Genomic DNA, 25,298 nt, shown 5'->3' on the forward strand with positions numbered 1-25,298 from the left:
CTGAGGGACATGTGCCAAGCAGCAAGTATGTCGGTCTCACATCCTAAAGTGCAAGGAAATATGCCAGTGAGTGCAGTTATTGTAGGGCCAGACGAGTCTACTGAACCACGGCCGGGACCTTCCCCATATATTGTGCCGCACACCCTTAGCTCCATGTCTCAACTGAGGGGTCTCATACCTGAAGAGCGGCTACTATTTGTCCATGGTTGCCCTCGGCTCCCCCGGGAGGGGATGCGGCCGGTCCCCGCTGGGGTGAAGGGGATTCCGTACCAATGATGAGTAGTGTACCTACAGAAAGCACCAGGCGCTCAGAAGGGCCGATGACTTTGGCCAGTATCGCGCAGGGGAGCATCTGCTTAGAGTTACTACTGAGTGGGCAGGAGACGTCCGGACCGGGCATGTCTTGTACCAGTGTCTTTGTGGATGGATATCTAACACCACGGACTGGGTCCTACTTACCGTACCAATGTCGTACTAGAGTTGGTGTGGGGTAGTTATGGACGCACTGCAGTGGCTATTATGCTTCCCAGTGTTAGCAATGAACTCATGGTTTAGCGTGAGTTTTGGACATCCTAGCAAGGGATATGCAATTAGTCTTGAAGTACCTTGTCATCTCAATCGTAACTATGTTGTTGTTGTTTTTTTTTATTTATTTTCTTTTTCTCTTATGTATGCTTTTCTCTTTTACATAACCTTATGTTTAAAGCCAGCCTTTTGCAAGAGATAAATAATACCAGTCAAGGAGCTAAGTTTATTAGCAATCTTACATATAGATTTTATATGGTCTGTTATGTGGGTACTTTCAGATGGAATTATTATCTCCCAATTAAGTAACAGTCACCCGTCTTTGGAGATAAATTCATGCCTCTCTAATTTGGCCAGTATACAGTGCAGTCCGATTAGGACCCCCATCGGACTATGTAATTACTCACATAATGTTATTTCTTTTATTATGCATAATCTTATGTATGGTGACAGCTGCTTATGTGTGGGGGCACTGTTTAGTGTAATAAATAGGGTTGCCTTTAGAGATGTATACTGATTTTTAGGATCTGGCCAAACATGTATTCATATATATAACTCAGCTAACGGGACTAAACCATTTATGTTAATCACGTGTGGTGACTACTTCGCCTCTTTGATAGGAATCCTGTGTATTGAGATACCTCTCAGATAACTAGCCCCTCTTACAGTGTTTCCCCAAGTATGCTGGGTACGCATTCTCCTATACAAATGGGGATATAGTCATACACTGCACCATGAAAGGTATAGTCGAGATATTTAAAACATTAACAAGGTCTGTCTCTAATGGTCCCTTTACTTAATTAATACCATCTTTTATGGTACCAAGAGCCTCTCAGTTGCTAAATAAAGTAAGATAGTTCACCATTACAATAATAGAATTGAGGTTCCTGTTTCTGACCCCTCCTCTGTGATAATTTTAAGTTTTGTAGCTTATAGATTAGACTAGCGGTGTTAATCCGCCATGGATATAGTGTTGATATGAGTTGTTCCTATATTTTTATCTATAAGTGAAATTGAGGTTGGTATATTAGAGTATCCAGCTACAGGAGACAGAGAGAAGTGTGGATAGCCCACTGATAGTCAAGGATTAACATTCACTGACATGATCTCGAATTCTGTTCATCTGGTAGGAGCAACTTTTAATGATTTCCTATATTTTGCAAAATCTCAGATAACACATACATTTCTATTTTACTCAATATATCACTCTATAGGATGTATAAGTTGTTCAGGATTCTTATATTATATACAATTTACTTTGTGTTCATGTAGGAAACAAAAAGGTAAAAGAGGTAATGCTAGATGATGTTTATTTTAGCTTACATCTGCATACATTGTTCTGTATTCTCAATTTGTTCTGTGTATGTCTGGAGAGCTACATGTATGATGTTTGCATTGAGATTTCACTGCCCTTTTATATGTTGTTATTTCACTATCACTCTGATAAACAACGCTTTGTATGCAAGTTTCATCAGAAACAAATACGAAATGTACAATATGTTCTTACGTTATATGCCTTGTATTACCTCAATAAAAAAAACTATGATTCAAAAAAAAAAAAACCTATCCCTAGGCAAAATCTAGTCAGCCATGTGGAAAAACTGGGCCCCAGAATAAAGTTTTATCACCATTTGTAATAAACGTTTATACACATCAAGCAAACGTTATATCTATTAAGTAATGAGAGTAAATAACAAAAATATTACCCTTTACAGCAAGCATGATACCAGTCGTTATTAAATCACTGTAATCAGGCTTACCTTAAATAAATCAGGCACTGTCAGCATTTTCTAGCTTATCTCTCTAGAAAATTTAAAACTGCACATACCTCAGAGCAGGTAATCCTGCATGCTATTCCCCCAGCTGAAGTTACCCATCTCTTCAGTTATGTGTGAGAACAGCAGTGGATCTTAGTTACAAACCGCTAAGATCATCAAAAACCTCAGGCAGACTCTTCTTCAACTTTCTGCCTAAGGCTAAAAATAGTACAACTCCGGTACCATTTGAAAATAATAAACTTTTGATTGAAGATAAACTACATTAATGCACCACATCTCTCTAGCTACTTCCCTTGTCGAGAGCTGCAAGAGAATGACTGGGGGTGGCAGTTAGGGGAAAAGCTATATAGACAGCTCTGCTGTGGGTGATCCTCTTGCAGCTATCTGTTGGGAAGGAGAATATCCCACAAGTAATGGATGAATCCGTGGACTGGATACACTTTACAAGAGAAATAAATTGTAATCTCATATTATATCTTGCCAATTGAATACTAAGCTCACAGAAATATTTTCTTTTTAATATTGTTTTTAAACCAGTTTCGATTTTGTTGTTTATTATGAATGAAATTCCCTATGAAATGTTTTTTAGCTAATCTAATTTTAATTTAATATGTCATTTTATATACAAATGTACCTTACATGTATTTTATATACATTTATTATAGTGTCTTCTATGCAAATGATCGGACCGATGTAACATATGTGCTAACCTTGCTCAAAAGGTATTTGATGACTCATAGCCAATGATATTACTCCATTGGGAGACGCGTCCAGCCCGGGCCTTTTAAAACGAACTACAACTACTCAGTCAGATATATCCTCTTGAAAAAGTCAGGTAGTAGCCTGAGGAAACTCGTCGAGGCGGCATCAACACCCTCTCCCGGTCACTGAAACGCCGGTGCTGAACACGGAGTATCCCTCGGTACGGCGAGTCCCCTCAAAGCTTTCCGGAAGCTTACCTGAGGATCGTGCCAACGAGGTGACGGAGAATACACCCCCAGCATCCGGCTAACGGACTTGGACTTGGTGATTTTGCCTTTTAATTTCTTTTACTCGCTTTGGATGTTTGTTCTAATAAAACGGTGTTACACTTAGAGTGGGATGCGCTCTGTGTCTTTTTCTGTTTTGCAACCACAGCAAAGCTGTTAAGTGTCACTTCCCTTCCCACAATCTCCAGTCATTCGACCGAAGGAAAATAGAGAAAAAGGAAATAACGCAAGGTGTAGAGGTGCCTGAGGTTATTGTTAAAAATAACTGTCTTAAAAGAAAGGGTGGGCCGTGGTCCGTATCCGGACATAAATAAATTTATCAGGTAAACATAAATTTCGTTTTCTTTCCTAAGATACGGTGAGTCCACAGAATCATCAATTACTGTTGGGAACCAATACCCAAGCTAGAGAACATCGAAGATTAGGGAGGGACAAGATAGATAACATAAACAGAAGGCACCACCGCTTGAAGAACCTTTCTCCCAAAAGAACCTCAGCCGAGGCAAAAGTATTACATTTGCAAAATTTGGACAGGGTATTTAGAAAAGACCAAGGGGCCCATTTATCAAGCTCCGGATGGAGCGAGGGCCCGTGTTTCTGGCGAGCCTACATGCTCGCCAGAAACACCAGTTATGAAGCAGCTGTCTAAAGACCGCTGCTCCATAACCTGTCCACCTGTTCTGAGCAGGCGGACAGACATTGCCGCAATTCAACCCGATCGAGCACTATCGGGTTGATTGACACCCCCCTGCTGGCGAATCTGCAGGGGGTGGCGTTGCTCTCCCAATTCAGCGAAGTCTGTTGGACCTGGTCCGACAGACCTTTGTCAAATAGGCCCCCAAGTTGCAGCCTTGCAAAACCTTTCCAGAGAAGCTTCATTTTTGAAGACCCAGGAAAAGAGAGAGACAGCCCTAGTGGAATGAGCTGTAATTTTCTCATGAGATTGTTGCCCAGCAGTCTCATAAACAAAACCAATTATCAAACAGAGAGAAAGAGAAGTAGCAGAAGCTTTCTGACCTTTACGTTACCCAGAAAAACAAACAGGGCAGAAGACTGGCGAAAATCCTTAGTCGCCTGTAAAGAAAATTTTAAAGCACGCACAACCTCTAAGTTGTGCAACAAACGTTCTTCAGAAAAGAAGAACTATGACAAAGAGAAGGAACAACAATTTCCAGATTAAAATGCTGTCTGAAACCACTTTAGAAAGAAACCTAACTTACTGCAAAGAACCGCCTCATCGACATGAAAGATAAGATAAGGCAAATCACACTGCAAAGCTGAGAGTTCCAACACCCTCCGAGCAGAATAGAAAACAATAAGAAGCAAACCTTCCAAGATAACAACTTAAAATCTATGGAATGCAAAGGCTTAATCTGAGCTTGCTGCAAAACTTTAAGAGCAAGCAAAGGTTCCCAGGAGGAGCAACAAATTTAAACACAGGCCTGATACTGACCAAGGCCTGACAAAAAGATTGCATATCTGACACGTCCATCAGAAGCTTATGCAGCAAAGAAGGTAATGCAGAAATCTCTCCAGACCTTCCTGTAGAAAGGACAAAATTCTAAGAATCCTAACCCTACTCCAAAAGTAGCCCTTGGATTCACGCCAATAAAGATATTTACTCCGTGTCTCATGGTAAATCTTTCTCATAACAGGCTTGCAAACCCGAATCATGGTCTCAATGGCCAACTCAGAAAAACCACACGTAGACAGAACTAAGCGTTCAATCTCCAAGCAGTGAGCATCAGAGAAACGAAGTTTGGATGAAATAAGGGACCCTGATTCAGAAGGTCCTTCCTCAGAGGCAGTCTCCAAGGTAGAAGAGATTACATCTCCACTAGGTCTGCATACCAGATCCTGTGAGACCAGGCAGGGTCTATTAGAATTAACAACGCTCTCTCCTGTTTGATAAGATCAATGACTCATGGAAGGAGAGCAAACTGAAGAAACAATAAAAGCCTGAAATCCCAAGAAACCGCCAGAGCATCTTTCCTGTCTGAGGATCTCAACTTCGAATCGTACCTTGGCAGCTTGGCATTTTGCCGAGACGCCTTCAGGTCCAACACCGGCACCCCCCAATTGAGGGTTAAGTTGGAGAACACCTCCGGGTGGAGTTCCCACTCCTCAGAATGAAAAATCTGTCTGCTCAGGAAATTCACTGCCCAGTTGTTTCCTGGAATGTGGATGGCAGATAAACAATTGTGAGCTTCCACCCACTAAACAATCCAAGTCACCTCCTACATGGCTAAGGAACTCCAAGTTCCTCCCTAGTGGTTGATGTAAAACTATTGAGGTGAAATAGTCCGATTGGAACCAAGCTAAGGATGACTGAGGCCAAGCCATCAAAGCATTGAAAATTGCTCTCAACTTTAAGATGTTTAAGTGGAGAGCAGACACTTCCGAGTCCATAATCCCTGTGCCTTAAACAAGACCCAGACTACTATCCAGCCCAGCAGGTAGGCGTCTGTGGTCACATCACCCAGGGATGTCTCTAGAAGCACTCGCCACGAGACAGATACTGCTGAAACAATTTATAGAACACAGTAAAAGGAATTATGTCCATGGGTAACCATCAGACCAATCCCCTCCATACACAGAGTCACTGAAAAGTGCAGGTAAAATCAACTGCAGTTAGATCCAAACTCCCAACCTTCTGGTTGAAAAATGGCTATTTACCGGACCACAAGAGCCTTGCTTTTGACCGGACAGAAAACTGCAGACAAAGGAAAGGAATAAATCCTTGATTATCTGACCTCTGTTAAAAAAATCTCCTAGCTAGGGAATCTATTTCAGATTAATATCCCATCCATGGGTAAGTAGATTGGACAAGATTTCTTGAAAGAGAGATTGCTCGAAGGATGACACCTGAACCATATATTGTCCAGAAAAACACCCTTGCAATACCCCAAGACCTAAAAGTCTGTCAAGGATGACAAAAACTCAAAAATTTGAGAAGATACCAAATCAAGGGAATAATAAAACCTTCAGGTCTATGTTTGATATGAACAGGCCCATTAAAATAAAAGAGAAAACATAATTTATGCTTACCTGATAAATTCCTTTCTTCTGTTGTGTGATCAGTCCACGGGTCATCATTACTTCTGGGATATAACTCCTCCCCAACAGGAAATGCAAGAGGATTCACCCAGCAGAGCTGCATATAGCTCCTCCCCTCTACGTCAGTCCCAGTCATTCGACCAAGAAACAACGAGAAAGGAGTAACCAAGGGTGAAGTGGTGACTGGAGTATAATTTAAAAGATATTTACCTGCCTTAAAACAGGGCGGGCCGTGGACTGATCACACAACAGAAGAAAGGAATTTATCAGGTAAGCATAAATTATGTTTTCTTCTGTTATGTGTGATCAGTCCACGGGTCATCATTACTTCTGGGATACCAATACCAAAGCAAAAGTACACGGATGACGGGAGGGATAGGCAGGCTCATTATACAGAAGGAACCACTGCCTGAAGAACCTTTCTCCCAAAAATAGCCTCCGAAGAAGCAAAAGTGTCAAATTTGTAAAATTTGGAAAAAGTATGAAGCGAAGACCAAGTTGCAGCCTTGCAAATCTGTTCAACAGAGGCCTCATTCTTAAAGGCCCAAGTGGAAGCCACAGCTCTAGTGGAGTGAGCTGTAATTCTTTCAGGAGGCTGCTGTCCAGCAGTCTCATAGGCTAAACGTATTATGCTACGAAGCCAAAAAGAGAGAGAGGTAGCAGAAGCTTTTTGACCTCTCCTCTGTCCAGAGTAAACGACAAACAAGGAAGAAGTTTGGCGAAAATCTTTAGTTGCCTGCAAGTAGAACTTGAGGGCACGAACTACATCCAGATTGTGTAAAAGACGTTCCTTCTTTGAAGAAGGATTTGGACACAAGGATGGGACAACAATCTCTTGATTGATGTTCCTGTTAGTGACTACCTTAGGTAAGAACCCAGGTTTAGTACGCAGAACTACCTTGTCTGAGTGAAAAATCAGATAAGGGGAATCACAATGTAAGGCTGATAACTCAGAGACTCTTCGAGCCGAGGAAATAGCCATTAAAAACAGAACTTTCCAAGATAACATTTTTATATCAATGGAATGAAGGGGTTCAAACGGAACACCCTGTAAAACGTTAAGAACTAAGTTTAAACTCCATGGTGGAGCAACAGCTTTAAACACAGGCTTGATCCTAGCTAAAGCCTGACAAAAGGACTGGACGTCTGGATTTTCTGACAGACGTCTGTGTAACAAGATGGACAGAGCTGAAATCTGTCCCTTTAATGAACTAGCTGATAAACCCTTTTCTAAACCTTCTTGTAGAAAAGACAATATCCTAGCGATCCTAACCTTACTCCAGGAGTAACCTTTGGATTCGCACCAGTATAGGTATTTCCGCCATATTTTATGGTAAATCCTTCTGGTAACAGGCTTCCTAGCCTGAATCAGGGTATCAATAACCGACTCAGAAAAACCACGTTTTGATAAAATCAAGCGTTCAATTTCCAAGCAGTCAGCTTCAGAGAAGTTAGATTTTGATGTTTGAATGGACCCTGTATCAGAAGGTCCTGTCTCAGAGGTAGAGACCAAGGCGGACAGGATGACATGTCCACTAGATCTGCATACCAAGTCCTGCGTGGCCAAGCAGGTGCTATTAGAATTACTGATGCTCTCTCCTGTTTGATTTTGGCAATCAATCGAGGAAGCAGCGGGAAGGGTGGAAACACATAAGCCATCCTGAAGTTCCAAGGTGCTGTCAAAGCATCTATCAGAACTGCTCCCGGATCCCTGGATCTGGACCCGTAGCGAGGAAGTTTGGCGTTCTGGCGAGACGCCATGAGATCTATCTCTGGTTTGCCCCAACGTCGAAGTATTTGGGCAAAGACCTCCGGATGAAGTTCCCACTCCCCCGGATGAAGAGTCTGGCGACTCAAGAAATCCGCCTCCCAGTTCTCCACTCCTGGGATGTGGATTGCTGACAGGTGGCAAGAGTGAGACTCTGCCCAGCGAATTATCTTTGATACTTCCATCATTGCTAGGGAGCTTCTTGTCCCTCCCTGATGGTTGATGTAAGCTACAGTCGTGATGTTGTCCGACTGAAACCTGATGAACCCCCGAGTTATTAACTGGGGCCAAGCCAGAAGGGCATTGAGAACTGCTCTCAATTCCAGAATGTTTATTGGAAGGAGACTCTCCTCCTGATTCCATAGTCCCTGAGCCTTCAGAGAATTCCAGACAGCGCCCCAACCTAGTAGGCTGGCGTCTGTTGTTACAATTGTCCAGTCTGGCCTGCTGAATGGCATTCCCCTGGACAGGTGTGGCCGATGAAGCCACCATAGAAGAGAATTTCTGGTCTCTTGATTCAGATTCAGAGTAGCAAAGGTTTGTTCCCATTAGTAAAAAACAACACTAATTAAATTTGTACATAAGAAAAACAAAACAACGTTTTTTATACACAGTCACTATAAGAATTCTCACAGCTCTGCTGAGAGAATTTACCTCCCTTCAAAGAAGTTTGAAGACCCCTGAGATCTGTCAGAGATGAACCGGATCATGCAGGACATATAAAAGTAGCTGACTGGAATTTTTTGATGCGTAGCAAAGAGCGCCAAAAACGGCCCCTCCCTCTCCCACACAGCAGTGAAGAGAAACGAAACTGTCACAATTAAAGCAAAAAACTGCCAAGTGGAAAATAATGCCCAAACATTTATTCACACAGTACCTCAGCAATGTAAACGATTCTACATTCCAGCAAAAACGTTTAACATGAGAATAGTTATTAAAAGGATTAGTGACCTTAACACAGTAGTTCCGGTGAAATACCATCCCCAGAATACTGAAGTGTATACATACATGTCATTTTAACGGTATGGCAGGCTTTTCTCATCAATTCCATTCAGAAAATAAAAACTGCCACATACCTCAATGCAGATTCATCTGCCCGCTGTCCCCTGATCTGAAGCCTTTACCTCCCTCAGATGGTCGAGAACAGCAATATGATCTTAACGACTCCGGTTAAAATCATAGTAAAAAATCTCTGTCAGATTCTTCCTCAAACTCTGCCAGAGAAGTAATAACACGCTCCGGTGCTATTTTAAAATAACAAACTTTTGATTGAAGTCATAAAAACTAAGTATAATCACCATAGTCCTCTCACACATCCTATCTAGTCGTTGGGTGCAAGAGAATGACTGGGACTGACGTAGAGGGGAGGAGCTATATGCAGCTCTGCTGGGTGAATCCTCTTGCATTTCCTGTTGGGGAGGAGTTATATCCCAGAAGTAATGATGACCCGTGGACTGATCACACATAACAGAAGAAAGGATACTACTTTGAAGGTCAGAATTTGAGTTACTTGAGGTAATTACCTAGATTCCATTCCCAAACTGGGACTGGAACTATCACTCCCAGAGAGGAAGATCCTGAGCCCCGTGAGAGGAAGATCCTGAGCCCCGTGAGAGGAAGATCCTGAGCCCCGTGAGAGGAAGATCCTGAGCCCCGTGAGAGGAAGATCCTGAGCCCCGTGAGAGGAAGATCCTGAGCCCCGTGAGAGGAAGATCCTGAGCCCCGTGAGAGGAAGATCCTGAGCCCCGTGAGAGGAAGATCCTGAGCCCCGTGAGAGGAAGATCCTGAGCCCCGTGAGAGGAAGATCCTGAGCCCCGTGAGAGGAAGATCCTGAGCCCCGTGAGAGGAAGATCCTGAGCCCCGTGAGAGGAAGATCCTGAGCCCCGTGAGAGGAAGATCCTGAGCCCCGTGAGAGGAAGATCCTGAGCCCCGTGAGAGGAAGATCCTGAGCCCCGTGAGAGGAAGATCCTGAGCCCCGTGAGAGGAAGATCCTGAGCCCCGTGAGAGGAAGATCCTGAGCCCCGTGAGAGGAAGATCCTGAGCCCCGTGAGGGGAAGATCCTGAGCCCCGTGAGGGGAAGATCCTGAGCCCCGTGAGGGGAAGATCCTGAGCCCCGTGAGGGGAAGATCCTGAGCCCCGTGAGGGGAAGATCCTGAGCCCCGTGAGGGGAAGATCCTGAGCCCCGTGAGGGGAAGATCCTGAGCCCCGTGAGGGGAAGATCCTGAGCCCCGTGAGGGGAAGATCCTGAGCCCCGTGAGGGGAAGATCCTGAGCCCCGTGAGAGGAAGATCCTGAACCCAGTTCAAGGAATACCTCTAATTATACCTGGATTGCGGATATTCTAGAAGAGAAATCTGTCCCTGGGAGGAAATCTTATATTGGACTCCAAAAGGCATGACTGACCCTGCAGAAAGGAGGTAAAATATACTTTCTTTTAGTCCTACTCTCTTGACGTGAGGAAGGAAAACTGTTTTGTACCCTTAAAGTCAGAGGATAATTCTGCTAGACCAAGTCCAAACAAGTTCTCATCCTAAAAGGAGACGCCAGGAGCGTGGGTTTGAAGGAAATAAAGTATTAAACCTACAACTGCAGGACTATAAAGCCTAGGTTGTACCACTAAACCACAGGTAGGCTTCTCAGCTGACCGATAATTCAGCCATAATGCCCAGTGGCTAGTACAGCAAGTCTAATAAGACAAGACATTGCTCTAAATGAACAATCAAACCTCCAGCTTCTTATCCATGGATCCGTAAAGGATCAGCTACCCTCCATACTAGTCCATAGGTATACTAAGAAACTATGGAGTTCATAGGATCACAATTCTCTGAGCCATAGTAGAAAAGCTCCCTTCTACTGAGGCACCGTGCATTTAATAAGGTCAACAACAGGAAAATCCATTAAAGGAGGGGAGACAGGGAGAAAGGTATCCCTAGCTTCTCCCACACCTGTGAAAATTCCGCAAAGGAAGGTACATCATAGAAATGATCAAGTTTACAAAACTTCCAAAGGTTGACGACAGGGATATTTATGTCGTCCAAATAGCTAAAACCTCCTTTAACAGTACACAAGGTGGGCAAGCATACATCTGAAGGAGATGACTTCAGCATCAGATGAAGGAATTATACTGTCCAAATCTGAGATTTCACTCTCAGAAACTACCTGCAAATCTTCCTCAACTACCTAGGAGAGAAAAACACCTATGATAGCAGAAAGTGGAGCAGAAACCTTACTATCTGAACTTAAAATGTCCTCTAGCATTTTCCCTGTAGGTAAGGAAAAACAGATAAAGCCACAGATACCACTGAGCATACCAGAGCTGCAAATTCTGCAGGCAAATTCACTTCTCCAGGAGATAACGAGGAACCGCAAGGCACTGCATGCAACGCCATAAAGGCTTGGGGCACATAAGGAGAAAGCTGTGGCATTGCCTGAACAGTATCATCCTGGGAGACATAAGGTACATTCTTTAAATAAAAACTAGAAAATCCTACTCATTAAATATTTTATAAATCAAGGAGGAAATATGTCCACTATGCCACCGGCAGTGAAACTTTAATAAATCAAGGTAGAGCAAACTTATGCGTCTAGGAGCAGAGCTTTAGCTCCGTGGATAAAAAGAACCCCTAAATTTTAAATAGTGACTTAACTATGTACAAAAATATAGACAAATCTGTCTCACAGAATAATAAGGGCTTTTGTGCTGTCACTTTAAAGGCACCCATTAAGTACTGTTATTTTCAGAAAAAAGAAAAAAAATTCTTTAAAACAACAATATTGTCTGAGTCTTGAGACTGACTTGCACACTGAATAAACAAACACTCGGTCACGGAATTAAGGGGCAACAGCCATAAAACACTGCTCTGTTACTTAGATGGAGAAAAAGCAGTGACGTGACCAGTAACCAGCAAGGTGTCGAAAATTGCGTCACTCCTATCTAGTTTCATGAAGAAAGGCGGCGCAAAAATGGCGCCTGAAAATCTAAGTAACAAATAGCATGATTAGGTTAAATTAGAAGACACAATCGCTCACTTTTACTTTTTCAGCCCGCTTGTCATAGTCGGCCTTCAAAAATTGTTAAATTAATTCCGCTGTCAGAATCGGAATACTGTCAGACCTAGAACCTAGAGCGCTGTGTCTTCGTTAACTAAGAACGGACATTTCGTTATATGTACTGACGTCTCAGATTATCATAGCTTAGACAGCGATCGTCTCAGATGTCCAACAGAGCCAGTGACAAATAACGAAGCGCTGCCATGCGCTTATGCGACAGGGACATTCAGTATGGGACTCCCCTCACAAAATACAGTTAGACTGCAATCTGCTATATCTATAAACCATACTGTCAACATTAAGAGCAGTAATGAAACTGAAAATTATACCAATAAACTTAGCCCTCAAGGAGAGTTAACTCCTTCCACTCTAGAAGGAAATTAACCCTTATGCCTCATTCACATGCCAGTAGTGCCTGTCCACTGCCAAAATAACCCTTAAGGATTTTGTGTCCCATAACAAATGCAGGTCCTTGACCCCTTCAGTGCCAGCCTCATAGCCAGCCTCCTAGCCCCAGAAGACAAAAGGCACTTACCTGTACATCTAGCTGTCCGGCAGGAGGACAGCTCACCCGGTATGAGAGGATGCCGCTCCTCACAGAGACCTGTGACAAAAAGAAAGATCAGAGCAAACCTACTCTGGCTTTTGGTACAAGGGCAGCAACATGTTAGAAAAACACAGTGAGGCCCACCTCACAAGATCCTAACTGCTTTAAAGCCACCACTGTCCTACTGAAGAGACTAATGTGGAGAACGGCTAGACACATTCTTGAGAGGAAAGGTCAGAGTAAGCCTACTCTGGCTTTCAAAATAATAAAATCTTGACTGAAGTGAAATAAATCCAATCGTCTTCAGACACCAAAACTTCACCTCCTCCTTGCACCGAAGGCAAAGAGAATGACTGGAGATTGTGGGAAGGGAAGTGATACTTAAAGTGATGGTAAACTCCGCTATTGCTAAGTTGCATAATTAGATTCTTTATTAATAAAAATATAAGAACGTAATATCCATTTTCAAAGTGTTTATGCATTATTATCCAAATTTTTGCTTTTAATAAATTTGTTGCTGCACTGCCTCGCTCCGCCCCTCTAATTTACTGTCTGTAATACACTGCAGTCTTACCTATTTTCCACCCTCTTTACATCTGACAATTTGTGCGCTCCCGATTCTGTGTTAATTACATGCAACTACATACTTACTGGCACTGTTCCAAATAAGCAATGGATCGTTTAACAATTTTACACAATTCAATGTTTACTTTGGAGTGCTGTGTGTAAAATAAGAGCCAGAGTGCATGCAATGCTTTTTGAGGCTACTGATTGGTTGACCGTATGCCGCGAGGAATGCAATACTGCGCTTGCGTAAATTGGGTTGCATAGAAGTAAGCCTGTCTGGCAACAGGCTTACTTATTGGTTCAATATTCTAAACGATCAATGTGACATCACAGGGGGAAGGATAAAGACGGCATTAGACGTAGCTATTAGAGAAAGATTTGTAAGTTTTTTTACAAAGATACAATAACATGATTTGGAGTGTGTAAACTGAATCAAAGGCAACAATAACATTATTAAATTCGATACAGAGTTTACCATCCCTTTAACAGCTTTGCTGTGGTGCTCTTTGCCTCCTCCTGCTGGCCAGGAGTGATATTCCCAACAATAATTGATGATTCCATGGATTCACTGTGTCTTAAGAAAGAAAGCAGGATCTAAGCTTAGAAGTGGGCCCATTTTTGGTACAGTAGTAAATTAGAAAGTTGATTAAAATCTGAATCATGAAAGAAAAAAATTGGGCTTCATTTCCCTTTAAGCAACAAGAAAGGTGCAAGTAGCCCTATGCTATATAAAATGCTTTCTGACCTCAATCAAAGTAAAAACATTTAAAAGCGGGAACATTTTCTTGTATGCAGGTTCTAAATATTTTCTCTATTGGGATTGATTTCTATTTAAGAGGTGGCTTATAAAAGCTTACCCTCACAAAGTATCGCATGATCTTATTCTGGAATTCTCCAGGAGGTAGCAATAAATACAGTAAAACTTCACACAAATCCTTTAGGAAACCTGAAAAAAAACTATGTTAAGTTTTAAATCAAAAAGGCCAAAAATATAAACAAGCATTTAACAAAATAATATATATGTGTAACTTGCTATTACAGATACACATTGCATACTCTATTATACATGTGCATATTATATACAATTATTTTATCATATAAAAATAGTTATACAAGTCAGTTTTTTTTACATTTCTATATACATAAATGGCACTTGGTCTGTCCTTGCTATCAACAGTTCTTTTCTGCCTGTCCCTTTAATTTGCTTGTGTACTCCACTGACATTCATTAAAAGAAACATGCAATTTAATAGCAGATATATCTGGTAATATCAATGCTTTGAAATAGTTTGTTTTGGAGAAGAGCGACAAAGCTATATTAGACATTATTAGGATGCAAACTTAATTGGTTTATCCGCTTATGTATGTCCAGCTTAAACTCCACGACCTGTACATTTGTAGTATTGTTTGTATTTTTAAACTGTTTGAATACAGCTTTTCATCATTTGATTTTTGCAATCTTGAGTTGAATAAACGTTTAAAAAAAACAACAACAAAAAAAAAACACCTTGGGATCATCCTCAAATGTTACATAATACTGCATCACATAAAACCAATCCCTGACTACACGGTAGGTATGACAGAAATGTAATTGTTGCATGTCCTCCTAAATCCCGTACATCATAATAAAACCAGTGTATGCAATGCCACTTTTTGTTTTATTAAGACATTACAGCTTACATATACAGATAATACAGTGGAACAAGCTTAATACAATGTATAACAACTCAAGCAGGTACATGAAACTCAATTTTCTTCTTTCATGATTCAGATAGAGCATGCCGTTTTAAATAGCTTTACAATTTATTTCTACTTTCTAATTTGCTTTGTTCTCTTAGTATAATCAGGAGCTGCAATACCCTACTGGGCGCTAGCTGCATGTATACTGCCTCTTCTCATTGTCTCACCCAAAGTCTCCCAATAGTGCTATGCTGCTCTTTCAACAAAGGACACCAAGAGGATGATGCAAATTGATAAAAGTAAAATGGAAAGTTGATTACAATTGGATACTCTATCTGAACCATGAAAGAAAAAAAATTGAGTTGCATGTCCCTTTAAATATTGGTAAATGAGTTGTGAAAATGCAGTAATGTTAGCAATTGCTAGTACATTACAGGAGGGTAACCATCCTAAGGGTGGGTTGTATCTTTAAAAGAATTTAAAGGGATAGTAAACTACATTTTTTCTTTCAAGATTTAGATAGAACATGCAATTTTAAGCAACTTTCTAACTTACTCTTATTATCAATTTTTCTTCATTCTCTTGCTATCTTTATTTAAAAAATCAGGAATCTAAGCTATGGAGCTGGCCCATTTTTGGTTTAGAACCCTGGATAGTGCTTACTGATTGGTCGCTACATTTAGCCACCAGTCAGCAAGGCAACCCAGGTGCTGAACCAAAAATGGGCCAGCTTCTAAGCTTACATTCAAATAAAGATACCAAGAGAACAAAGAAAAATTGATAATAGGAGTATATTAGAAATTTGCTTAAAAATGCATGCTCTTTCTAAATAATGAAAGAAAAATGTGGGTTTACTATCCCTTTAAGATAATGTGGAAATTTGACATTTGCCTATTACATTTTTCAAACACAAAACATAACATTATGCCACAAGTAGAGACGCTAGCATAAATGTTCTTCATGAAATTAAAGGTACCTATTATACTTTTAGTAGGTTTCAATGCGAAAAACAGCATTGTGTGATACTAATTTTGCAAATGATCTTGTTTGAGAGGAAAAAGAAAAACCGTCATAATTGTATCTAGTATGAATTTCAGAAACCAAACCCTATTCAATAAAGAAAGCAAGGTAAGGAGCATTGCCTGATATAACTTACAGCCAAGCCAAAGTACTTTATACTCCTCATGAAAAGAAAGAGACTGTAAAAGCACAATGGTTGCTAATGAGGAAGCCAAGCCAAATATCCCTTTGTTAAAGGGACAAAAAAATCCAGTGTCTGTTGCCTTTCTATAGAAAAGCATATCTGCCAAGTCTAAACATTTTTAAAACAAATTAACATCTTGTTAACGGTGTTTGCTTTACAATAGCCAAACTCCACCCACCAATTGCCTTATTTGGAGGAGCCAATGCAGGGTTGAGGCTACAGACAGGGATAGCCACTGTCATATTGTTAATGCATTGTTTAACAGTTTATATGCGTTAAAGGCAATTAGGGAAAGATTTGTAATTGAGCTAGCCTCAGTCTGCAGAGCGCTTTTCTAGGTATGGGAATTAGAGACATTTTCAGAGATAAATTACATTGAAAAAAAGGTGCAAAATGTATTAAAATCTCAAGGTGTTTACTATTCCTTTAAAGAGAATTTGAGGTGTATTTTAGGATAGGGAAAATGAGGGTAATGAAACCATGAATACCTAGACAACTGTTGTACACATGTATGTGCATACAAGTCCGAATGCGTCCTTAAAGAGACATGACACAAAAAAAAATTTCTTTCATGATTCAGATAGGGCATGCAGTTTTAAACAACTTTCCAATTTACTTCTATTATCTAATTTGCTTCATTCTCTTGATAACCTTTATTGAAAAGCCTACCTAGGTAGGCTCAGAAGCAACAGTATATTACTGGGAGCTAGCTGTTGATTGGTTTCTGCACACATATGCCACATGTATGCGAGTCCCCATTAGTGCATTGCTGCTCTTTCAACAAATAATAACAAGAGAATGAAGCAGAACTAAATTGTAAAAATTATATTCACGATATGAAATAAATTGTGTTTCAAGGAAAAATCTAAAAAGTGGAAACATATAACAATATCCAATAGTACAAAAAGTACAGAACATAATTGTTTTTTCAGCTAGATGGCTAGTTTTATTTAGCTGAAAACCTAAATGGCCCAGACAAACTGTACTACAATCTGAAACTGCAGAAGCAGCTGAACCAAGTGCCATAATCAACAGAATAAGCAAATGCTAAGCTCCATGCTCATACACTTACCAGCAGGGAAGCACTCACAGTGCTCTCTGAGCAGTTTCAGTGGCAAAACATCAATAAGGCACAACAGCTTGATAATGCTGTTTGTACACAAGCTTGGCTCTTCATTTCAAAGCAGAAAAAACCTACACCTAATCTGTATATAACCAGAACCTATAAACCTTAAAAAAATCCTCCCACAGTGTAAGAGAAAGTAAATAAAGAACACAAAATGAATATATGTTTACAGAACCTGTAACATCTCTACTAAATAAACCCTAAAAAGTATGACATAGAATTGAAGATTTATCAGATTATTCTTAAAATTTCAGTGCTGAAACTGACTGGTGGGTGCCCTAATATATGTCAGGGGTCATGCAGATCCTTGTATTTTTACAATAATTGGAGTTGAAGGACTACAACAAAAGAAAATTACTAAGAGTGCCACTTATTTACATTATATGATTAAAGAAGGCAGATTTAGGGCTAGATTACGAATGGAGCGGTAGTTTGCGTTTGCGCGCTAACTCCGCTAGAAGTAAGCTTTTTGCACGCATCGGATATAGAGTATATTACAAGTTGAAAGTTTTAGAACAAGCTCTAACCTGACGCGGACAAAAAGCCAAACTTAGAATATCACAACCACGTTAACGTATTCTCCCGTATAAACACACACATTATACACACACACACACACAGAGATATAGAGAGCGAGAGAGAGAGAGAGAGAGAGAGAGAGAGAGAGAGAGGGAGGAATATCTATATAAAAATACTTAGAACATATTCCCCTATGTGAAGAATATTGAATTGTAAAATATTTACAGTAAATATATAGTTAAGCACTTATACATATATATATATATATATATATATATATATATACACATATACATATATACTTATATACACACACACAAAATTAGATATTCATATGTATGTATCGCTATGTTAAAGCCCATTGAAGTCCTTTTTTTCTAACACCTGAGACCTCACATCTTTGAGCCTTTATAACTTTGTCATGCAATTTTATTTTTTTAAAATATTTTTTTTTATTGGATAGTGCTATTTTGATTGTAACTTTACTTTTAAATATAATTTTGCTATGTTTTGTGCAACTTTTTAGTTGAGATAAAAGTGCCATAAAAACATAATTTATGCTTACCTGATAAATTTATTTCTCTTGTAGTGTAGCCAGTCCACGGATCATCCATTACTTAAGTTATATTCTCCTTCCCAACAGGAAGTTGCAAGAGGATCACCCACAGCAGAGCTGCCATATAGCTCCTCCCCTCACTGCCATATCCAGTCATTCGACCGAAACAAGACGAGAAAGGAGAAACCACAGGGTGCAGTGGTGACTGTAGTTTAATTAAAATTTAGACCTGCCTTAAAAGGACAGGGCGGGCCGTGGACTGGATACACTACAAGAGAAATAAATTTATCAGGTAAGCATAAATTATGTTTTCTCTTGTTAAGTGTATCCAGTCCACGGATCATCCATTACTTATGGGATACCAATAACAAAGCTAAAGTACACGGATGATGGGAGGGACAAGGCAGGATTAAACGGAAGGAACCACTGCCTGAAGAACCTTTCTCCCAAAAACAGCCTCCGAAGAAGCAAAAGTATCAAATTTGTAAAATTTTGAAAAGGTGTGAAGCGAAGACCAAGTCGCAGCCTTGCAAATCTGTTCAACAGAGGCCTCATTTTTAAAGGCCCAGGTGGAAGCCACAGCTCTAGTAGAATGAGCTGTAATCCTTTCAGGGGGCTGCTGTCCAGCAGTCTCATAGGCTAAGCGAATTATGCTCCGAAGCCAAAAGGAAAGAGAGGTTGCCGAAGCTTTTTGACCTCTCCTCTGCCCAGAGTAAACGACAAACAGGGAAGATGTTTGGCGAAAATCTTTAGTAGCTTTTAAGTAAAACTTCAAGGCACGGACTACGTCCAGATTATGTAAGAGACGTTCCTTCTTTGAAGAAGGATTAGGACACAATGATTGATTGATATTCTTGTTAGAAACCACATTAGGTAAAAACCCAGGTTTGGTACGCAGAACTACCTTATCTGCATGAAAAATCAGATAAGGAGAATCACATTGTAAGGCAGATAGCTCAGAGACTCTTCGAGCCGAGGAAATAGCCATCAAAAACAGAACTTTCCAAGATAAAAGTTTAATATCAATGGAATGAAGGGGTTCAAACGGAACTCCCTGAAGAACTGTAAGAACCAAGTTTAAGCTCCACGGGGGAGCAACAGTTTTAAACACAGGCTTAATTCTAACCAAAGCCTGACAAAATGCCTGGACGTCTGGAACCTCTGCCAGACGCTTGTGCAACAGAATAGACAGAGCAGAAATCTGTCCTTTTAAAGAACTAGATGATGATCCTTTGTCCAAACCCTCTTGGAGAAAGGACAATATCCTAGGAATCCTAACCTAACTCCATGAGTAATTCTTGGATTCACACCAAAAAAGATTTACGCCACATCTTATGGTAGATTTTCCTGGTGACAGGCTTTCATACCTGTATAAGGGTATCAATGACTGACTCGGAGAAGCCACGCCTTGATAGAATCAAGCGTTCAATCTCCATGCAGTCAGTCTCAGAGAAATTAGATTTGGATGATTGAAAGGACCTTGTATTAGAAGGTCCTGCCTCAGAGGCAGAGTCCATGGTGGAAAGGATGACATGTCCACTAGGTCTGCATACCAGGTCCTGCGTGGCCACGCAGGCGCTATCAGAATCACTGATGCTCTCTCCTGCTTGATTTTGGCAATCAGTCGAGGGAGCAGAGGAAACGGTGGAAACACATAGGCCAGGTTGAAGAACCAAGGAGCTGCTAGAGCATCTATCAGCGTCGCTCCCGGGTCCCTGGACCTGGATCCGTAACAAGGAAGCTTGGCGTTCTGGCGAGACGCCATTAGATCCAGTTCTGGTTTGCCCCAACGATGGATCAGTTGAGCAAACACCTCCGGATGGAGTTCCCACTCCCCCGGATGAAAAGTCTGACGACTTAGAAAATCCGCCTCCCAGTTCTCTACGCCTGGGATGTGGATCGCTGACAGGTGGCAAGAGTGAGACTCTGCCCAGCGAATTATCTTTGAGACTTCTAACATCGCTAGGGAACTCCTGATTCCCCCTTGATGGTTGATGTAAGCCACAGTCGTGATGTTGTCCGACTGAAATCTGATGAACCTCAGGGTTGCTAACTGAGGCCAAGCATTGAATATTGCTCTTAACTCCAGAATATTTATTGGGAGGAGTTTCTCCTCCTGAGTCCACGATCCCTGAGCCTTCAGGGAGTTCCAGACTGCGCCCCAACCTAGAAGGCTGGCATCTGTTGTTACAATCGTCCAATCTGGCCTGCGAAAAGTCATACCCTTGGACAGATGGACCCGAGATAGCCACCAGAGAAGAGAATCTCTGGTCTCTTGATCCAGATTTAGTAGAGGGGACAAATCTAAGTAATCCCCATTCCACTGACTTAGCATGCATAATTGCAGCGGTCTGAGATGCAGGCGCGCAAATGGCACTATGTCCATCGCCGCTACCATTAAGCCGATTACTTCCATGCATTGAGCCACTGACGGACGTGGAATGGAATGAAGGACACGGCAAGCATTTAGAAGTTTTGATAACCTAGACTCCGTCAGGTAAATTTTCATCTCTACAGAATCTATAAGAGTCCCTAGGAAGGTGACTCTTGTGAGTGGTGATAGAGAACTCTTTTCCACGTTCACTTTCCACCCATGCGACCTCAGAAATGCCAGAACTATCTCTGTATGAGACTTGGCAATATGAAAGCTTGACGCCTGTATCAGGATGTCGTCTAGATACGGAGCCACCTCTATGCCTCGCGGTCTTAGAACCGCCAGAAGTGAGCCCAGAATCTTTGTAAAGATTCTCGGGGCTGTGGCCAACCCGAAGGGAAGAGCTACAAATTGGTAATGCCTGTCTAGAAAGGCAAACCTTAGGAACCGATGATGATCTTTGTGAATCGGTATGTGAAGTTAGGCATCCTTTAAGTTCACTGTGGTCATGTACTGACCCTCTTGGATCATGGGTAGGATGGTCCGAATAGTTTCCATCTTGAATGATGGAACTCTGAGGAATATGTTTAAGATCTTTAGATCCAAGATTGGTCTGAAGGTTCCATCTTTCTTGGGAACCACAAACAGATTTGAATAAAACCCCTGTCCCTGTTCCATCCGCGGAACTGGATGGATCACTCCCATTACTAGGAGGTCTTGCACACAGCTTAGGAATGCCTCTTTCTTTATCTGGTTTGCTGATAACCTTCAAAGATGAAATCTCCCTTGTGGAGGAGAAGCTTTGAAGTCCAGAAGATATCCCTGAGATATGATCTCCAACGCCCAGGGATCCTGAACATCTCTTGCCTGGGCGAAGAGAGAAAGTCTGCCCCCCACTAGATCCGTTTCCGGATAGGGGGCCGTTCCTTCATGCTGTCTTGGGGGCAGCAGCAGGTTTTCTGGCCTGCTTGCCCTTGTTCCAGGACTGGTTAGGTTTCCAGGCCTGTCTGGAATGAGCAACAGTTCCCTCTTGTTTTGAAGCGGAGGAAGTTGATGCTGCCCCTGCCTTGAAATTTCGAAAGGCACAAAAATTAGACTGTTTGGCCTTTGATTTGGCCCTGTCCTGATAAAGGGTATGACCCTTGCCTCCAGTAATGTCAGCAATAATTTCCTTCAAGCCAGGCCCGAATAAGGTCTGCCCCTTGAAAGGAATGTTGAGTAATTTAGACTTTGAAGTCACGTCAGCTGACCAGGATTTAAGCCATAGCGCCCTACGCGCCTGGATGACGAATCCGGAATTCTTAGCCGTTAGTTTAGTCAAATGAACAATGGCATCAGAAACAAATGAGTTAGCTAGCTTAAGCGTTCTAAGCATGTCAATAATTTCCTCCAATGGAGCTGTATGGATGGCCTCTTCCAGGGCCTCAAACCAGAATGCCGCCGCAGCAGTGACAGGCGCAATGCATGCAAGGGGCTGCAAAATAAAACCTTGTTGAATAAACATTTTCTTAAGGTAACCCTCCAATTTTTTATCCATTGGATCTGAAAAAGCACAACTGTCCTCAACCAGGATAGTGGTACGCTTTGCTAAAGTAGAAACTGCTCCCTCCACCTTAGAGACCGTCTGCCATAAGTCCTGTGTAGTGGCGTCTATTGGAAACATTTTTCTAAATATAGGAGGTGGGGAAAAGGGCACACCGGGTCTATCCCACTCCTTGCTAATAATTTCTGTAAGCCTTTTAGGTATAGGAAAAACGTCAGTACACACCGGCACCACATAGTATCTATCCAGCCTACACAATTTCTCTGGAATTGCAACCGTGTTACAGTCATTCAGAGCAGCTAATACCTCCCCAAGCAATACACGGCGGTTCTCAAGCTTAAATTTAAAATTAGAAATCTCTGAATCAGGTTTCCCCGAGTCAGAGATGTCACCCACAGAATGAAGCTCTCCGTCCTCATGTTCTGCATACTGTGACGCAGTATCAGACATGGTTCTTACAGCATTTGCGCGCTCTGTATCTCTCCTAACCCCAGAGCTATCGCGCTTGCCTCTTAATTCAGGCAATCTAGATAATACCTCTGACAGGGTATTATTCATGATTGCAGCCATGTCCTGCAAGTTAATCGCTATGGGCGTCCCTGATGTAATTGGCGCCATATTAGCGTGCGTCCCCTGAGCGGGAGGCGAAGGGTCTGACACGTGGGGAGAGTTAGTCGGCATAACTTCCCCCTCGACAGAACCCTCTGGTGATAATTCTTTTATAGATAAAGACTGATCTTTACTGTTTAAGGTGAAATCAATACATTTAGTACACATTCTCCTATGGGGCTCCACCATGGCTTTCAAACATAATGAACAAGTAGGTTCCTCTGTATCAGACATGTTTAAACAGACTAGCAATGAGACTAGCAAGCTTGGAAAACACTTAAAACAAGTTTACAAGCAATATAAAAAACGTTACTGCGCCTTTAAGAAACACAAATTTTGTCCAAATTTGAAATAACAGTGAAAAAAGGCAGTTACACTAACGAAATTTTTACAGTGCATGTAACAAGTTAGCAGAGCATTGCACCCACTTGCAAATGGATGATTAACCCCTTAATACCAAAAACGGAATAACAAATGACAAAAACGTTTTTTAAACAGTCACAACAACTGCCACAGCTCTACTGTGGCTTTTTACCTCCCTCAATACGACTTTTGAAGCCTTTTGAGCCCTTCAGAGAAGTCCTGGAACATGCAGGAAGAAGCTGGATGTCTGTGTCTGTAATTTTTGCTGCGCAAAAAAAGCGCTAAAATAGGCCCCTCCCACTCATATTACAACAGTGGAAAGCCTCAGGAAACTGTTCCTAGGCAAAAATCAAGCCAGCCATGTGGAAAAAACTAGGCCCCAATAAGTTTTATCACCAAACATATATAAAAAACGATTAAACATGCCAGCAAACGTTTTAAAATACACTTTTATAAGAGTATGTATCTCTATTAATAAGCCTGATACCAGTCGCTATCACTGCATTTAAGGCTTTACTTACATTACTTCGGTATCAGCAGCATTTTCTAGCAAATTCCATCCCTAGAAAAATATTTTAACTGCACATACCTTATTGCAGGAAAACCTGCACGCTATTCCCCCTCTGAAGTTACCTCACTCCTCAGAATATATGAGAACAGCAAAGGATCTTAGTTACTTCTGCTAAGATCATAGAAAATGCAGGCAGATTCTTCTTCCAAATACTGCCTGAGATAAACAGTACACTCCGGTACCATTTAAAAATAACAAACTTTTGATTGAAGAAATAAACTAAGTCTAAAACACCACAGTCCTCTTACGACCTCCATCTTAGTTGAGAGTTGCAAGAGAATGACTGGATATGGCAGTGAGGGGAGGAGCTATATGGCAGCTCTGCTGTGGGTGATCCTCTTGCAACTTCCTGTTGGGAAGGAGAATATCCCATAAGTAATGGATGATCCGTGGACTGGATACACTTAACAAGAGAAAACATGTTGAGATCTGTGCATATTCTAAAAGGGCTAATTAAGTAAAAATTGTCTGCATAAAAAAGTTTCAAAATTTCTGTCAAGTATTTTAAAATAATTTTCAAAAATAAGCAAAAATTAGTTACATAGCTTAGCTGTCTGGAAGAGACTGATCCACCCCCCCCCCCACTCCCACCCCCGTATCAGTGTTTAGCATTAGAAACACAGGCATTGTATTTCAACTGAGTTAAGCAGCTAATTTGCTTCTAGGCATGCTCCAGCAGATGAGTGTTAAAGTCTTGTATTCTACCAAAGCTAAGGTGGAGATAGATACAGCCATAAAAGGAATTGTGTGGGGGGGGAGTTAGAGCTGTACAATTCAGAAACTTAAAAGAAAGGGTTAATGGCGAGGCACTGCAGTATAAATTTGCAGGTAAAGTAATTAAAGTACACCTTATATTTTGTCTCTATCCCAACTTGTTTTAGGTCTCTTTAACAGTTAACCAGAGCTCTGAAGTCACGTTATCTCGACAGGTGTTAAATTCAACTGTGCTCAGAGAACGTGTTTACTTTCAACCTGTAATAGGAACACTACTTCCAATGTGCGCAAAGACCTGCCATAAACCCCTTTTCACTCGCAATCAACAGTGAGCGCACCACTTGTAATCTAGACCTTAGTAGGAAATAGGCATGAATGTGACAACTTTAATTATAAGTTGCAAATTATGAGCAGCAAAAAAATAATGCCTAATCCTAATAGTAATTAGGTATAATAGCAGCTTTACAATGACTTAAAGGAGCAGGAAACCCCAAAAATATTTTATGATTCAGATAGAACATACATTTTTAAACAACTTTCCAATTTACTTCTATTATCAAATTTGCTTCATTCTCTTGTTAGCCTTTGCTGAAGGAACACCATTGCACTACTGGAAGCTAGATAAACTCATCTAGTTAGCAAATCACAAGAGACAAATGTGCACAGGCACCAATCAGCTAAAGCTCCCAATAGTGTAATATATGTGCATATTCTTTTTCAACAAGGGATAACAAGAGAACAAAGCAAATTTGAAAATAGA

General features: G+C 41.2%; 1 protein-coding gene across 2 annotated transcripts in view; it reads right to left on the reverse strand.

The window, feature by feature from the left end:
* SNX13 (sorting nexin 13) overlaps positions 1-25,298 on the reverse strand; it is an 882,412-nt gene that overhangs the window by 554,620 nt on the left and 302,494 nt on the right. For both annotated transcript variants that reach the window (XM_053714126.1, XM_053714125.1), the window contains exon 8: positions 14,138-14,226. In XM_053714126.1, coding sequence (XP_053570101.1) covers positions 14,138-14,226 — 89 coding nt within the window. The remainder of the gene's footprint in view (positions 1-14,137; positions 14,227-25,298) is intronic.

The sequence above is a fragment of the Bombina bombina genome, chromosome 5 (genome assembly GCF_027579735.1).
Source record: "Bombina bombina isolate aBomBom1 chromosome 5, aBomBom1.pri, whole genome shotgun sequence".
Lineage (NCBI taxonomy): Eukaryota > Metazoa > Chordata > Amphibia > Anura > Bombinatoridae > Bombina > Bombina bombina.